Raw genomic sequence first — 17,713 nt, 5'->3', positions numbered from 1 at the left:
GGTGGTTTGTGATGAACATTTGGATGTCCTCAGCCTCTGCATACACTTGTTTGATCCAATCAATTTTATTCCCAATCTTTTATAGCATAATATTGAGTGAATGGACTACACAAGGTGTCCAAAAGATGTGATGATACCATTCCTCAACCAACAAACCAGCAGCTCTACAATTTTTTGTGTTGTCTGTTATGACTTGAACAACATTGTGGGATCCCAATGTCTCAATGGTAGAGATGAGAATATCTGCAATAAATTGCCCATTTTTTACTTGGCCCTTCACAATCCACAGGTTTCAAAAACATTGCGCCTTTAGGGGGCACCGCTATGACATTGATCGAGGGACGATTTTTAGAATCTTTCCACCCATCTGAAACAATTGATACGCCTATCTCAAACCATGAATCCCTTATGGGCTTCAATGCATCTTCAACCCCCTTCACCTCTCTTTCCAATAAGGTTCCACATACCTTCTCATAACCTAGCCCCTTATATCCTCTTGGAGCTTCATTAACACTTTTCAACATTTTTTCCAATATAGAGAGCAAACAACATTGAAAGCCAACCCATTTGCATATATGCATCTTGCTACATCTTGGTTGGCAATGTCTTGACTCTCATTTTGAAATGTGGTTTCTAAAGGCCCCTTTGATCTTTTGCATGCAATGGGTGCTTCACTTTCAGGCTCAGTTATAGAAAAGAAGTGGTGGTTTTCTACTACAACATTGGATTAAATGGGGGCTGCATTCCCTTTGTTTTTTCTTGGAGCGGTTTGATTTAATCTACGGGCTTCTCTCTCTTCTGCTGCTTCATGCTCCCTAATATATTTCAACAGTCTCTTGTGGTATAGGCACACCATTTTTTTCAAGGCATTTTTTGATGCCTCTTTCTAGTATTCCACACAAATGGCCTACCACCCGATAATATGAACTATTACGTTCTTTATCACATCCTTGGCATTTCCAACGGAATCCCCCACCTCCTAGAAGCAGTCATATAATGTCAACATACTTCCATAGGGGAGAATTTGGATCTATTCTTTGTTTTGATTGTTCATTTGTGCCTGTGGAGGAAGAGGTAGATGCCATTCTAGTTCCTATGGCAAGAAATAATATGAACACATTCAAAACCAAAAACAAAATAATGAAAAACAAATAATGTTTCATGTTTGACAATTTGTGAAACAAAAAGGGTTGAAAAAAATGTACAAAAACCTACCTGTTTTAGCTAATGGAAGCTTGCAAATGTGTAGAAATGATGTTGCAACTATTAGAATATTTAATTATATTTTAGTCACCTATATTTAGTTCCTTGTTTAATGGTCATTTAGCTTTTTAGTTAATTAGCTTTTAAGCTTTATTTAGCATTTAGCTTTTTCTTTTTAGTTAATTAGCTTTTAAGCTTTATTTAGCGTTTAGCTTTTTAGTAGTTCACTTTAAACGACTTGTTCTTAATTTAGAACGTCGTCCTTGTAATCTCTTTATATACGCTTGTATATTGTTGAATAGATTATCCGATTATTGAATCATTCATTCAATTTATTTTTCATGGTATAAGAGCGGGTCGATGGGATTTTTTAAAGTTTGGCGAATTTTTTAATAAAAATTCATGGCCTTCTTTCTAGAATATTTTCCAGATTTTTTTTATTGTTTTTTTATAAAAAAAACGATTTTGCTTTTTAGAAAGCTTTTTGAGGGTTTCTGGTTTGTGGGCGAATTTCTGTGTTGGGCAGTAGTTCATGTTTTTTTTAGAGTTTTGGAGATTTTCGGGCCTACAACCTGGAGTTTTTTTTGTAGATTGAAAATTTTCCTAGGGTTTCTGCAATTTCGACTAGGGTTTTGACCCTTCAGTTCAAGTCAAAATTTTATTTTACTTGCAGATTCTTGGTGGGTTTTTCGAGACCTCAACTAGGTCGTCAGATTTTTTTGGGTGCATTGTTTTTCGTGCCTCAATTTTTGAGCTATCGAATCTGCATTTTGATTTCAGATTTCTTGGTGGGTTTTTCGAGAGCTTTTCTGGGTTGGTCTCGGATTTTTCTGGGTGCCTCGTTTTCTGCACCTCAAATTTTGTGCCAACAAATTTGCCTTGGATTTTAAAAACAGTTCACAATTTCTGCTATTTCTGTGGACGTTGGGATTTTTGCTGTTTTTTTTTTTGGGCACCATTTATGCTATTTTAAGTTTGCAGAAATTTTTTAATTTTTGGATTTCTTCCAAACCTCGAAATTTGCACCTTAGAATTCGAGCCAGAATTCTCCTCCAGGGTTGCAGATTTTTTGTGCAACTGCTTCTATTCTGATTTTTGAATCAAATTCTTTTGTCTCATGCTTTCACTAGGTTGACCTCGTTCAACCTCCATTTTTGTGATGGCATCTTTGACCAACATCATGTTGGAACACAGTCAAAAGTTCAACAGCTAACACAACACCTGGAAACAGTGCATGTTCACGATATCTGAATATCGTTGCCTTGATCAGATTGATTTAGGCCAAACCTCGTCCCCAGGGTTTTCCCAATTTTTTTCCTAAAAAATCGTTCGCAAGGTTTAGAATTTTTTCCTTAAAAATTATTATCTGTCATCTGCAAAGCTTGCGTCGGTTTTCTGATTTTTTCCACAAAAAATCATGGGAGGGTTTTCACGATTTTTTCCTCAAAAATTGTTCGCAGGGTTTATAATTTTCCCTTAAAAATTATCTCATCTGTAATCCGTGATATTCACATAAGATTTTAATTATCTGGGTTTTACCGTTTTTTTCCACAAAAACGATGATTTGTAACCTCAGATTTCTTGGTTTTTCGTTTTTCTCCTCAAAAGCATAAATTCTCTTTTCGAGGGTTCCTATTTCAGGGTTTGATAGTTTTTTCCTCAAAATCGTGCTTTGTTGCAGTTAGTTTGGGTCGCACCTGCCAGGGCGAACACATCTGCAACCATGGTATCTTGCAGTCAGTTTTGGAGTTGATACTCTTCTGCAAAAGGGTTTGTCGATTTTCTTCAAAATCATGGTTTCAAGTTTCAGTTTGGTTACCCAATGTCAAGTTGGATGGATTTTGGTATTTCTTGATCATTAACACTTTTCAGATCCAGGGAGGGTCTCCACCACAGCAGAGTGTTCTTTTCATTTGTGATCAAAAGACCTGCAGTGTCTTTTGTAGGGTAGTTAGTAGATAGAATGACCATTAAGGGAGGGTATTAGAATATTTAATTATATTTTAGTCACCTATATTTAGTTCCTTGTTTAATGGTCATTTAGCTTTTTAGTTAATTATTTAGCTTTTTCTTTTTAGTTAATTAGCTTTTAAGCTTTATTTAGCATTTAGCTTTTTAGTAGTTCACTTTAAACGACTTGTTCTTAATTTAGAACGTCGTCCTTGTAATCTCTTTATATACGCTTGTATATTGTTGAATAGATAATCCGATTATTGAATCATTCATTCAATTTATTTTTCAGCAACACTTATTCAAGCTTCAAAAATCAATCTTCAACTCCTATTTGATGTTGGAAGCCAAGCTTTGTTCAACCTGCAATGAAAAAACTATGTTTGCAAAACAAATGAGGAGAAATGAACTTATGTTTTAAATGTCACTTTTAGGGTTTTATTTTTGTTTTTCAAGTGGCGGATTTCAAAATTTAATTAAATTTTGCAAAAAAAAATGTTTTTTGGGCCGCCAATCACTTGGGTTTGTCCTAGCTTTGCCTAAGTTCACCCAAGCTGAACCAGCCCTCCCAAACACAGACCCTGGTTGGGCCCACAAGTGGATTGGACCAAGAACCGGACCAAGATTGGATCGGACCAGAACTAGGTGGCTAAACCGTCGAACCTTGCAACTTAGCTAAAGGCAATGAGCAGAGGTGGCAACCGATTCCTTTGAAGCCTTCAAAAACCATCGACTCAATTAGTGTTTGAAATATCTAATGTCAGCATGAAAATGTACATGACTAAAAGGCAATGAGCAGAGGTGGCAACCGATTCCTTTGAAGCCTTCAAAAACTATCGACACAGTTAGTGTTTGGAATATCTAATGCCAGCCAATATGCTGATGAATTCTGAAGTAAATCCCTTTACTGGTCAAGAGGCATTTCTATTTTTATAAGACTCGATTAAAGATCTGATAATTGTTTGTGATCTTATGTATTGCCTCAGCCACAACATTTGGAGAGGTTTAAAACAAGTTTGAGCCAGCACCCAAAAGAAGATAATTAATATTGCACAAAACAGAAATTAAATAAAGATTAAACAGTTAAGAATGGTCAACCAGCAGATTTAAGGTTGTGTCCATTGAGCAAAATAAAGAATTAATCTCTCAAGTCATATGTGTAATAAGTGTTTCACAAAGACAGCCATTAAGCTGATAGTTATATGTTAGTTAAGGCAACGATTAGTGAGTAAAGGATAGCGATTACGTACTTTCAAAAGGCAGCGATCAGGAGACAAGATCTTCTAAATGGGTACGTCTTTTCAAAGAGATGTGTCTCTTCAATGAGAGATGAAGGTACAAAAGGGATTAAGAAATTACTATGCAAGGAAGAGGGAAAGAAGAACAGACCAGCAATTCGGATCATTAAAAAAGGATCAATCAAGAGGATTGTCCATTGAATCAGGAAAGTCTGAAAAGTAACCAGCAATATACATATAAATGTATAATTTTAGCAAGTTACTCAAGAATCATTAAATAAGATTATTCAAGGGATTGATTTCCAATCCACTAAGAATCTTAGGATTAATAATTATTCATTTGATTTTCATAAAGCAATCATTTTAGGAATCGGCAAGGAAACATAATAGTGAGATGCAAGAGTATGGGTTCCCTCAATTAAGTAGACCACCCATTGAGTTGGATTGCTTGCAGGCCAAGGGGTCGGATTGACTTGGTTGGTTGTTCAGCGCTCTTGGGCTTAGTTGTGGAGGACATTCTCCCATCACCCTATTGTGCTTTCCCCTCAAGTTTCTAATATGGTTGGTTATTAGGAATCAGATATAGTTTGCATGTTTGCAATAGGACTCTTCATTATCATTTGTTTGATGATAATTGATTTTTTTTCCTAAATTCAATTGTTATTGTGTAATTTAGTGAAAGAATACTCTTGTAAATAAATTGTATTATTGGATTTGTTATTTTTGGGCAAAAATCTGGTATGTCCCAAAAGGGGACATTACAACTAATTAATAAACCGTAACAATTGACTTAGAGATTAGAAAACTCTAACATTTTAATTGGGTATTAAGGTTTGCTAATAAGTTTTAAGATTTTGTTAAAGAATTTTGGAAACACTAGTTTGGCAAACCTTAAATTTTGGGTCAATTTTCTCTACCTAAAAATTGACTAATTGTAGCTTTTTTATTAGACTAATCTTGATATCAAAATTAGTTGAGCCTATCTTTTAACAAACCTTAATTTAAAAATGAGGAAACCTAACATTGAAAATGAGTACTAGAGTTGGCAATGGGTATTAGGGTATTGATCAAAAATTAGCAAGACCTAATATATAAATTAACAAGATCCTTAATATTGAAATTTATAAGTTCCTAAAATTAGAAATGAGCAAACATACTCTAATCTAGAAATTGGGAATCCCTAATACCTTAACAACCAGCAAAAATAGCAAACCCTACTAAACAAATTAGAATTTAATCAATGTTCCTCGAGGAGGCATCTCCAAGGGAAGACTATCATTTCAAGGGCAAAGGACATCGTAGGATGAAACATGCCCCCATTATCCCTTAGGTAACACCTCAAAAAAGGGTATCCCCAAGATAGCCTTCCAGAGCGAAAAACATCCCCAATAATGTTCCCCTCTTGGGGGTGAGTCAAAGGACACCCTATCATCATCCCTTGATCATCCCAAAGATAGTGTCAAAATGCCCCAGACAAAATAAAATGTCCCAGACAAAATAAAATGTCCAATTTGTAGAGTAAAAAACAAAAACAAAAACCTAATCTATAACCTGAAAGGGTGGTCCCTGTGAGAGTTGAGAAACACAACACCATAGGAGCCTGAAGATCTTCTGCAAGCTAAAACAATCTGTTACAAGGAGAAGCAATGAAGCAAAATAATCTAAAGAACAAAAAACACAGGAAAATATGCTCAAAGAGGAGAGCTCAATATTCACCAAAAGTGTAATGAGATAATAATACAAAGAAAAGAAAATTAACCTTTAATAGGTCAAGAAACCCTAAAAGGGAAAACCCTAGGCTTGCACATAATATTTAATAAAAGAATTAATTATTATGCACCTAATGTTAGCTTAAGTGTAAAAAGATAATAGGGAACTTAAAGAATTAAACAAATATTGTTTAATTAATCAAGTAAAGACCCAATTACTCTAACACCCCCCCTTAAGCTAGACTTAGGGAGAAGCTAAAACCTAGAACAGCTACTGAAAACAGGAAAGATGGGTCCCGGCAACAAGGCCTGATTAGGTACCCAAATACAATGAAATCCCTATGAAACGGAGACAAAGGAGAAAACCCAGTGGGAAAAAACTCCTCTCCAAAAAGAGATAAAAGAACATGCTGAAAGAAGAAGAAGAAGGAAGGAAGGCCTCATAAAGACCCCCCAAGGACAACTTCCTTCACCCCAAGCATAGAGCGCAACTGAAGATAGCGCAGCGATGCAAAAGGTTTCGTGAAGATGTCTGCAACCTGCTCGGAAGTGGGAATGTACTCCAGAATGAGAACACCATCCTGAATCAACTGGCGGATGAAATGCATGTGAAGTTCAATGTGCTTCGTCCATTGATGCTCTACCGGGTTGCGTGAAATATGAATAGCACTTTGATTGTCACACCAAAGAACAGTGGGACTATCGGGAGGAAAACCAAACTCAGTCATCAACTGTCGTAGCCATAAGATCTCCTGACTGGCAGGCACAGCAGCGCGGTTCTCAGCCTCTGTAGATGATAATGCATGAGCAGTCTGCTTCTTGCAAGACCATGTGATAGGACAAGAGCCAAGACAGAAAACAAAGCTAGAAGTAGACCTTCGATCAGTGACATCAGAAGCCCAATCTGAGTCAGTGTAGCCAACAATGTGAGGTTCCCCTGATGTGTAGTGAATGCCATGAGAACTAGAGCCCTGAATGTACCTCAAAATACGTTTGGCAGCTTGCCAATGACTCTCATGAGGATCATGGGAGAATAGAGAGACAAGGCCAACCGCAAAGGAAATATCAGGACAGGTGTGAGTCGGGTACAACAAACTACCAACCAATTGCCTGTAAAGTGTAAAATCTACTGAAGGAGTGGGACAAACAGTAACCAAAACAACCCCTGACTGAAAAGGAGTGGGAGCAAGCTTGCAATCAAGCATGCCAAAGTGCTGAAGCAAATCAAGAGCATACTTCTACTAGTAAATGGAAAGCCCATCAGAAGACTGAATCACCTGAAGACCAAGGAAATAGTGCAGAAGACCAAGATCCGTCATCTCAAACTAATCCATAAAGGCTCGCTGAATATGCTGAATCATAGAGGATGAGCTACCTGTGATGAGGAGATCGTCAACATAGAGCACAAGAATCAGGATCTCACCCTCAAGAAGCTGAATGTACATTGTGTGATCAAAATGACTGCGGGTGAACCCAGTGGAGAGCAAGAAAGAATCCATCTTCTCATACCAAGCCCGAGGGGCCTGTTTGAGACCATACAATGAACGCCAAAGTCTGCAAACCAAAGAACTGTCCTGCACAAATCCCTGAGGCTGCTCCATGTAAATTTCCTCTTGTAGGTCCCCATGTAAGAAGGCACTCTTCACATCCATCTGAAAAACAGCCCATCCCCTAGAAGCTGCAAGAGGTAGTACAAAGCGAATAGAGTTCATCTTGGCGACAGGGGCAAAAGTCTCAGAGTAATCAATACCCTCAACCTGTGAGAAACCCTTCGCAACAAGACGAGCTTTGTACTTATCAATGGAACCATCAACAGCATACTTAGTGCGATACAACCAGCGGCACCTAAGCATCTTTCTGCCCTTAGGAAGAGGACAGAGATCCCAAGTATGATTCCTCATCAAAGAAGAATACTCCTCCTCCATAGCACAATCCCACTCAGGGTGTCCGGTAGCCTCTGAAAACTTCTGAGGATCATCTGAAATAGCATGACTCAAAAGACTAGAACCCACAGTATGAGAACGGGTGCGACGAGTATCTGAAGGATCACCGGCCATAGGACCTGCCGCCTCAACAGTAAGGCGAACCCACTTGGGCATCTAAGGTGGAGCAGATGGAGGTGGGGATGGTGGATCATCAGCACCATCATCAGAATCATCAGCAAAAAGATCCTAAAGAGATGCAATGGAAGGAGTAGGCAGAGGAGTAGACATGGGAGGCGGGGTATCCACTATGGGAAGGCGCTCATCAAACTGAACATCCCATCGAAACAAGACCTCTCTGGAATCAGGATCAAACAACCGGTACGCCTTAACATCCTCACAGTAGCCAACAAAAATGAGGGGTCGGCTCTTCCGCTCCATGGCTTTCCTCTACGCATCAGGAAATCACAATAGTGCTAAGTAAATACTAAAAAGCAAAGTATAATATTTATTATTTAATTTATTTTCTATTTATAAATTTAAAAATTTATAATATTAATTAATTTAAAATTATAAATATTTGATATGAATTAATAAATTTAATGTTGTATTTTAATTTTAATTTTAATTTTAATGTTGGAAAAAATTTTAAAAATTGAAAATACGACATTTTTTTTTTTTTTAAATATTTTTCCCTAGCCCTAGATGTGGGGGACGTCTAGCTGTCCCCGGGACGGCTGGGACGTCCCCAATTTGTCCCCAACCGTCCCTAGGACGTACGGACGTCCCCCACAACTAGGGAAGTCGTCCCCCCGTTTCGGGGACGTCTCCTCAAAATTCTGACAATTTGAGGACGGGGGGGGGACATCCCCTAGCCGTCCCCAAGTCCCTGAAACGTCCCCGGGACTGGGACGGGGGTTTTCAGGTAGGGGACACATCCTCGGGTTTCGTAGCTTGTGAGGCATCCGATTCTAAATATAGTTGGCACAATTGACAGCCTCAGCCCAAAAAGATGAATCCATGGACCTGGACCGAATCATACAATTGGCCATCTCCCGTAAAGTTTTGTTCTTGCGTTCAGCGACACCATTCTGCTAAGGGGTGTAGGGAACAGTAAACTGATGCTGCAAACCATGCTCAGTGCAAAAATCTCTGAAAGCCTGATTCACATACTCCCCCCCATTATCTGTACGTATCCGCCAAATAGAACAACCAGACTGCTTCTCTACAAATGTCTTGAAGATTCGAAAGGAATCAAAGACATCAGACTTGTACTTAACAAAGTACACCCATGTGCGTCTAGAGAAGTCATCAATAAAAGTGAGTACATACTTGGCCCCAGAAAAAGGAGTGGGAAATGACATGAGATCACTGTGAATCAACTTCAAGGGTGCCAACGCACGAGAGGCTCTACCCTTCGGAAAGGGATCTCTGTGATGCTTGTCAAGCACACAACCATGACAAACACCATCAGTACAGGAAATCTGTGGGAACCCAAGAACAAGTGCCTGTATACTCATCTGCTGAAGATATCTGTAATTGACATGGCCCAAGCGCTCATGCCAAAGCTGACTCACTGAATCTGCATGTGCTATAAGAGATGAACCTATACCGGAAGGGGGCTCAAATTCATCAAATCTGTAAAGACGAGATGCAGTATCAACACTCCCAGTAGCCACAACCAAATCAGGGTCATAGAGGTCCCGAATAACCACATCATGTGGTGAGAACTCAACTATCTTACCAGAGCCAGAGTGGCAAATTTGATAAATGGACAGGAGGTTCGTCGAGATGTCAGGGACAACCAGAACATCCTGCAGTGTACCCCATCCAAAGAGACAGAACCTGAACCCAAGACTGAAAGTTGAACTGAGTCACCCACTACAATCTGTGAAATACCACAAGAGGCAAGAAAAGTAACCAACTGCTGAGTGTGTGTCATATGGTGAGAAGCACCAGAATCTAGAATCCATGTGGACCCATAGGTCGAAGCTTGAGCAGTGAGAGCATGACCTTTCCCTGTGGAAGGAGAAGATGCCTAAGGTGAGGAGATGTGATGGTGCTGCATGGCTTCCTCTAAAGCCTCTAAACGTTTCCAACACCTGGAAACGAGATGTCCTTCCTTGCCACAAAAACTGCAAGTGTCTCCTGATTTCTTCTTAGTCTTGGAGGAAGACTCACCAGACTGCGAAGATTTCCCTTGTTTTGGAGGAAATGGAGGTTTAGAATCAGACTTAGGAGGTGGCTTGGAGGAAGACTCATTGCCGGCAGAATTCTTCTTGGGCTTCGGTTTCTACTTTTGCTTCTCCTTCTCCTTAGAGGACTGAGCAACCAATGCTTTGTTCTTGGAGCCTGAGAGCTTATCCAGCTGAGAAAGATGAGACTGCTCACGAGACAAACGCTCACAAAAGACATCAAAGGTAGGCATGTTGAAACGAGCACCCAAACCATCCATGGTGGAGTAGAAAGCAGAGGCAAAAAACTGAAAGTGACCCCGAAGCTTCCAAAGAATCAAGTGAATGCACTCTGTGTCTGTCTTGATCTTGCCACATCCCTGAAGAACAGATCTTGTAGTCTTGAACTTGTTCAAAAAATCCTCAATGGTGGGAAAAGAATCAGGTGACAAAGAAACCAACTCTGCCTCAATCTGTAATGCCTGAATCTCATTAACCCTCCCGAAGAGAGAATCAAACTTCAACCACATAGCCCGAGGAGTGAGCAACTCATCAAGGTGAAACAGAAGAATGTCGGAGACATGCAAAGAGAGCAAACCCATGGCCTCATCCATCTTGTTCCTGTGCTGAAGAAGCTCATAAGGACGCTGCAATACAGGCTAAACCTCATCCAAACAAGACCACAACCCTCATGCCCGAAGAAGCCTCGTGATGTGGGGCTTCCAGGTGTGATAGTTGTGTGATGTCAACAACTCAACTGAAGGATCTGCCATGAAAACAAAATAAAATGTCCAATTTGTAGAGTAAAAAACAAAAACAAAAACCTAATCTATAACCTGAAAGGATGGTCCCCACCTAAAAAACTTACAAATACACTAGTTCGTGCTCTATTGCACTCATGAAAAAGTGGAAGAGGAAGTCCTCTATAGACTGTAAAATGAAAAACTCATTTCACATGAAAAAAGAAAAAATAAAAAATTGAAAAAACAAAAGAAAGGTGAACATTCCATGAAGGTTCAATGATAGGCAATTTCTTCTCTCTAACTCAAGATTATTCTAACTAGATGAATCAACTATCCACAAATGCTATCGTCTCTGGACTAAAATGGAAGGAATTGCTAAAAGCTATCGTTTATACTATATATTGCATATAAAATCATCTCTAGAAATCCAAGATAAGACATATGCAACTTATAAATTTGACTATTGCTCATTCTCTAGCATAATTAAATGGATTTTGTCATTTGTGAAATCCAATATTTTGCACTAGCGGAAATGTTGGAAACAACAATCCTAAATGAAATGAAATGTGAAACTTCTATACAAGGTATGAAAGCATTGAACTACAGAGAAGACATGTCCATGTAATAATAAATCCTGATATCTTACAATTTGTCCAATGACCAGCTTTTTTGGTTGGACATTTCTCACATTGTAGCTCTAGGAAAGAGATTTCGATCAAAAAAGATCTCCCTTTGCAATATGAAAGGAAGAGATCGTAGTACAGTCAACCCGAAACTTTGGCACTATGACAAAGCTTTGGAAAGTGGACTTCTTCAAACCACAAGCACTTATTCCCACACTATCACCCACTCATAAACATGATGTTCTAGTCATATGTCATGTCCCCATTTTGAAATAGGATTTAATAGAAAATGATAATAGGCATAAAATAATTAAAATATGATATAATATAATTAAAATGTAATTAAGCTACAATTCTATATAGAATAATAGTAAGGGACTGTAAGGCTGATTCGGCAGGTAGAATGGAATGTAATAGGGAGAGTTTTTTGTATTGATGCCCGGATTTGTAAAAGAAAGGGCCTTTTTTTTTATACAGCCTTGTTTTTGTATAAAGTAGAACAAAGGGTAGTTGATATGGGTATGTTAACAGGAGGGCCTATGGTGAACAATGTACAGGACCTCCATTAAAACTGCTATAATCTTTTAGTTATTAATACAATGGCATTGCCTATTAACTATCAAAAAAAAAATTGTAATTAAGTTAATGAACGGTCAAAAGGCATGGAATGAAGAGTTGTGACTCTCTCAAACATGAGATATAAGAGAGAGAAGAGATCATTTGAAAAGGGATAAGGAGGAGGGAAGAAATGAATGAAGCATTGGAATCAAGGAGAATTAATGGAGGAAGAAAGGAATGATAAGTAGATAAGGTTGTGTCTCTTTCAAAGGGCAAGAATTATGAAGGATTGTACTATTTCAAAGGGTGCTCATTGTGAAAGGTTATGTCTCTTGCCGAGGGGTGGGCATGATGAAGAGATGTGAACTCTCCCTCGCATAGGAAGATATAAAGGGAAGAAGGTTCATTTGAGAAAGAGATGGAAGGGAGATCAATTTGGAGAATAATATATTATTCTAAAAAGCAGCAATGAAAATTAGTGACTTAATTGTTATGAAAGGTGGTGCCTCAATTCCTATGAAAGGTGGTGACTCTTCCACCATTTAAAGGAAGGTCAGAAAGAAAGAGGGAATAAAATATATAAGGCATTAAAAGCCGATTTAGAAGCAGACCTAAAGCAGGGAATGAAATCAGATTAAATATTAATAATTAAACATACAGCAGTTTGAATATACTTGTGGGTTTGGGTATGATTTCTTTATGCACAGTATGATAAATTTTATGTACTCATTGATGATTAATAATATGCTATTGTTTATATCTGTTTATAATATGCAGTATGTTTATGACTGCTTAGGATTCATTATATATCCTGCTTGATTGTTATATTCAGCCATGATAGGGGCAATGAGGGATTACAAGGAGGGGAAAAGCGATGGGATACTCTTCTAGGTACACCACCTCATGGTGATGACTGAATGGTCTCATGAGGCCAAGGGGGTACAAGGGGTGCTGCCTTTGGGCTTAGAAGGGATGGACTTCCAAGGCACCCTATTGTAAATAGTAATACACCTCAACCCTCTATCATGGTGGATCAACATACCAAGGAGTCCAAACATAGGAAGTGGAATTGGATGACATGATGAAGGGGAACAGTTATAGGACACCTCACTAGGTACACCACCTCATATGAATGGCACGGGCCACATGAGGCCAAGAGGGATGGTATATCTGCTCTTGGGCCTAGGGTAGAGGATCTCTAAGGCACCTTATCGAGTCACATTATTCTAGCTTCCCTATAATTGAATTTCTCCAATAAATTATAGATATCTTATGATTAAGTTAATGTTCCTAACCTGGTAGGATTTTAGGGCAAAAACTAGGGCATTTATAAGAGAGGACATTACATCATTTTCACATAGTTTGTACTCAGTAATGACTTGGTGAAACCAAAAAACCTTGCTCTGGTCAAAGTCACTGCTTGCATTTGGAAATGACTTGGCAAAGCAAACCCAGATAGCTATAACATGGTAGCAAATAAAACATTGAAAATTATTTTAAAATGCACCAGCAAATTTTTTTGAACTCTTCACTCCAACAAATGCACTTAATAGACATCAAATTAAACACAAAAACATGTATTAAATGGCCAGTTGTCATTCTGGCGGAGTCTACAATTTCAATATAGAGTTAGAAACATATTTGTATATGTAATATAAGCACTAATATGTTTATTTGGATGCCCATGTAGCATGTAGCATGTAGCATAGGCATGCAACTTGAACTCATGAAGCACTTAAGAGATTGAAGATTAAAATAAATCACTTAACTTTGGACTTCGTACTCATATTGGTAATAACACAGTGAGGTGTTAACTCTGCTCATTTTCATGGAGAGTAGATTCAAACTAGTGAGTACGCATGAAATGGCAGAGAGTATTAAACTGCGATTTCAAAGAATGAGTCCACCACTGAAAACTCATCCTGTTTAGATGGATTGCTTGTACAGCAAACCAACTGTAATTCCGTGATATTTCATATTTTGACAAAATATCCAACTCAATGGAGTTGTTCCCCAAACTATTCATGAAAGGATTTGTAAGCAGGTTATAATTTATTTGACCCACCTGACCACCAAACAGCTTTTTAGGATGCTTGGAGGCAAAGTAATAAAATTTTGTATGAGCACATCTTCCCACACTTTCACCCTAAATTTAGGCATCCATAGAAAAAAGAAAAAAATCGGTTACTTGATCATTTCAACGTTCACCATCCACAATAAGCTTAGTTGTTCCCTGTTAATGTTTGTGTTGGCAATATGAAGGAATTGATTATATGTTGCATTGTTGTTTTGTCATTGATGTCAACAATAGCTGTTATGGTTGGTTACCGGCAGACAAGTTTTGGTTACCAGTAGAAGAACTAGTGTTACCGGTAAGGGCTTAAGGTTTTACCGGCAGAGCTTTTACTGAGAATCTTTGGCAGGATGCATAAGTGGTGTTGGTGCGGCTTCTAGATGGAATTCAGGATGCAGAAGGTGATCCTTGATCATGCCTCGACTGATTGGAGACATCGCTTTGGCATGGTGGACCCAAATTAGGTCTAATACCTATCCAGGTTATGGACCGGTATCATGTTAGCATGTTCTCTACACGTTACCAGGATGATTTATGGATTGGTTAATGTTGTTTTGGTCTAAAGCCAACATGGCATATCATTGTAATATGGATGTATGTAATGATCTTATTGTAATATCTTTTAGGTGGCCGACCTAATTGGTTTAGGCCTTAGGGTTTGTATAAATTGATGTAAGATCTCATTGTAGATCGTGGTTGTAATGGTTGTGGTCGTGGAATGAAATATCATATGTGAGGGAGATTTGGTCGATCATAGGTGATCGAATTGGGTTTATGTAAGAGGTCAAAGGCCTCCGGTATTGAGCTTAACCAGGACTGTAATCAGGCATGGTAGATGCTATCACTGGCAGTTCATTCTTTTGGATTGTTGTCCAATTATCTTGAGGTGGTTATAACCTCTTTGTAGTCAGTGAGACTCCTTTGTAATGAGCAGTACGCTCTAGGCAGTATGCCTTCCTGCATGTGCAGGCCCCTTATTGTATCACATACTTTCTGCAGAAGTATCATCTGATTGTGGGTAGGCTTCCCACCATGGTTTTTCCCTTTACCGGTTTTTCCACATACAAATCATGGTGTTATGTGGTATGGTTGCATTGTGTTAATTCTCTGTTTCATTCTTAAGTTTTATTGCTTACCGGTATCTATTTCTGCTATTCCGGTATTCAATGTTTATGTGCTCCGGTTAAAGGTTATAAAGTGGTTTGATTAATATAATTTGTTGACAACTGATTCACCCTCCCCCTCCCCCCCAAGTTGTCCACCAGTTATCCTAACAGTTTGATCTTCCATAACAGCCATGAGATGTACTTTGACCCTTCACAGTTGCAAGGATTTGAAATTTCTAAGTCTTAAATTCATGGAGATTTTGCTGCGTATCATCGTGACAGTTTCTCCAGCTTCTACTTCCCATATACAATATAAAAATATTCAGATTCAACATTATTGACTTAACTTCTCCCATTTAGTGCATCTTTTCTGTGTTTGACTTCAACAATATTGAACGTTTGGTACGGAAGTTGTGAGTAGACTTGGGACTTCAGACAGCTTGGACTGACACCCCTCTAATAGGGCAGAGTCGCAGACCCTCTTGCCAAGTACATGTAGGTCGGACTACTAACCCTTTACAGTCTCCACTGATATGGAAGGTGTAATCTGATTAAAAGAATTCCTTATTATCCGCAACCAGTGCATAACCTGGCTAAAGTAACCCTACACAGCAAAGCTTTGAATTAAAGCATTGGTGAAAAGTCAATGCAGCAGCATTAAAAGCAACATTTTAGCCTCTATGTCATTCCACCAAAATTTCCCAGGACTTCTAACTCGGTCTTTTTCATTTTATTCGGCTGACCTCAAACAAAACCGAACCTTTGTGGGTAGCAAGCACATGAAAAACTCTTTGTCAATCTTGAAGCAAGCTTTATGGCACAAATTTCCCATTTGATGTGTTAGAATCCTTCCTCTATAGGATAGTAGAATTGTCACAGTTGTGATGTCTTGTAATTGGACTCTAACATGTGGCTATTGTCTATGTGATATTCATACTTTACACGCTATTTACTAATGTGGCAAATCAATTATCTTGGGATTTCGTCCACATTGCTCCTCTCATTCGTTCTCGATGTCCATAATATACAAGCTATTTACTACTCTGGCATATCACTATGTTGGAATTGTTTTCCTCTTTGAATAAGACAAAAGATGGGTTGCATTATTTGCTTCAATTCAAATTGGAAACGATACAATTAACTCTTACGACATTATCAGAACAGCATTCATTTATTCGGTTATGTTTACAAGATAAAAAGACATCAAGGCAGGTCAATCGAATCATGCGGACTGCCTACCTAGGAAAAGATTTTTCAAAAGCTGGCACACTCTCTTCTCCTTTAGATTGCTGCTTCTGGTAGTTGGTTCTCTGGTTCTTCGCTCCCCCATAATCGAAATCCCTTTGCCTTTTATCGGCGCCTTTCATTCTGTGATGCTTGAAATCATTGTTATTTTTCGAGTGATGAGTTTTCATTGTAGCCGCTAGCGTTGGCTTTGTTGGCTTTTGCAGAGGGTGTTCTTCTGCATTTATGTCGGTTAACAGATTTGAGAGAATTTTTTCACCGTTTTGGAACCCAAGCAGGCCCTCCAACAGCGAGTGTAGTATGAAATTTCATGAAAGAGCTTATTCAGCTGGTGTTTTATGAAACATAAGGTTTTAGGTCACTTGTTTGTTTGCTGTGCGGAGGTTTTGGTCCACTATGACGGTGTGCCCTTGATCCTTAGGGAAATGGGCATATGAACATAGGGAAGGTGCTTTATTTTCTATGCATGATTCTCTCTTTCTATATATTATACTAGGATGGCATTTTATTGAGTTACAAGGAATTATTTTTGTGGAGGGGTTGTAGGAGGAAAAGAAAATTAGCATGTTAAAATTATACTTATGAGAAAAAAGTCCCTCACTTTTTAGATTTAGATGAGATCATACTTTAAAAAACATTCCTTCAATTTCTTAAAATTTTGTGAGATATTATTTATTTATATCTTTGAGAATAGAGTAAATGATGTGCATCTGATATTACTTGCTATTTATAGTAGATCATAATAATTGTTTTGTGAGATCTTATAAAAAATTATAATAAAGAAAGAAGTAGGAGAGGAAGATGTTGCATTGGTTTCAATGGATCTTACAAAAGCATGTTCATGTGATAAAGCGTCATGCTCAACATCTTATGTTAATTGTCATGTACTTTGATATTATTTGTGTGATATAGAAAAATATTTATACATCTTTCCAATCAATTATTTGTAGGTGTCATGGAATATTTCCATTATTATTAATACCTTCAACTGTGATCATGTTGTTATCAATAAGGTCTTGTACCTTATTTTTAAGACTTGTGCATGAAAAATTATAATAACCCTTTTAACTCTATAGAAATTGTTATATGCTCGGTCATTCTATATTCTACAAAGTGATTTATTGGGACCTAATGAATAATTCAAAGGGAGTGTAAACAAGTTAACACT

General features: G+C 38.2%; 1 protein-coding gene across 3 annotated transcripts in view; it reads right to left on the bottom strand.

The window, feature by feature from the left end:
- LOC131072027 (pumilio homolog 23) overlaps positions 1-16,959 on the bottom strand; it is a 128,073-nt gene extending 111,114 nt beyond the window's left edge. For 2 of the 3 annotated variants that reach the window (XM_058008029.2, XM_058008028.2), the window contains exon 1: positions 16,540-16,959. In XM_058008029.2, coding sequence (XP_057864012.2) covers positions 16,540-16,715 — 176 coding nt within the window. In that variant the 5' untranslated portion in view covers positions 16,716-16,959. The remainder of the gene's footprint in view (positions 1-16,539) is intronic. The other variant, XM_058008027.2, reaches the window with a different exon arrangement.
- Positions 16,960-17,713: the final 754 nt, after the last annotated feature.

Source organism: Cryptomeria japonica, chromosome 9 (assembly GCF_030272615.1).
Source record: "Cryptomeria japonica chromosome 9, Sugi_1.0, whole genome shotgun sequence".
In the NCBI taxonomy this organism is placed as follows: domain Eukaryota; kingdom Viridiplantae; phylum Streptophyta; class Pinopsida; order Cupressales; family Cupressaceae; genus Cryptomeria; species Cryptomeria japonica.
The sequence above is the reverse complement of the archived record's forward strand: the minus strand, read 5'-3'. Positions and strand labels throughout refer to the sequence as shown.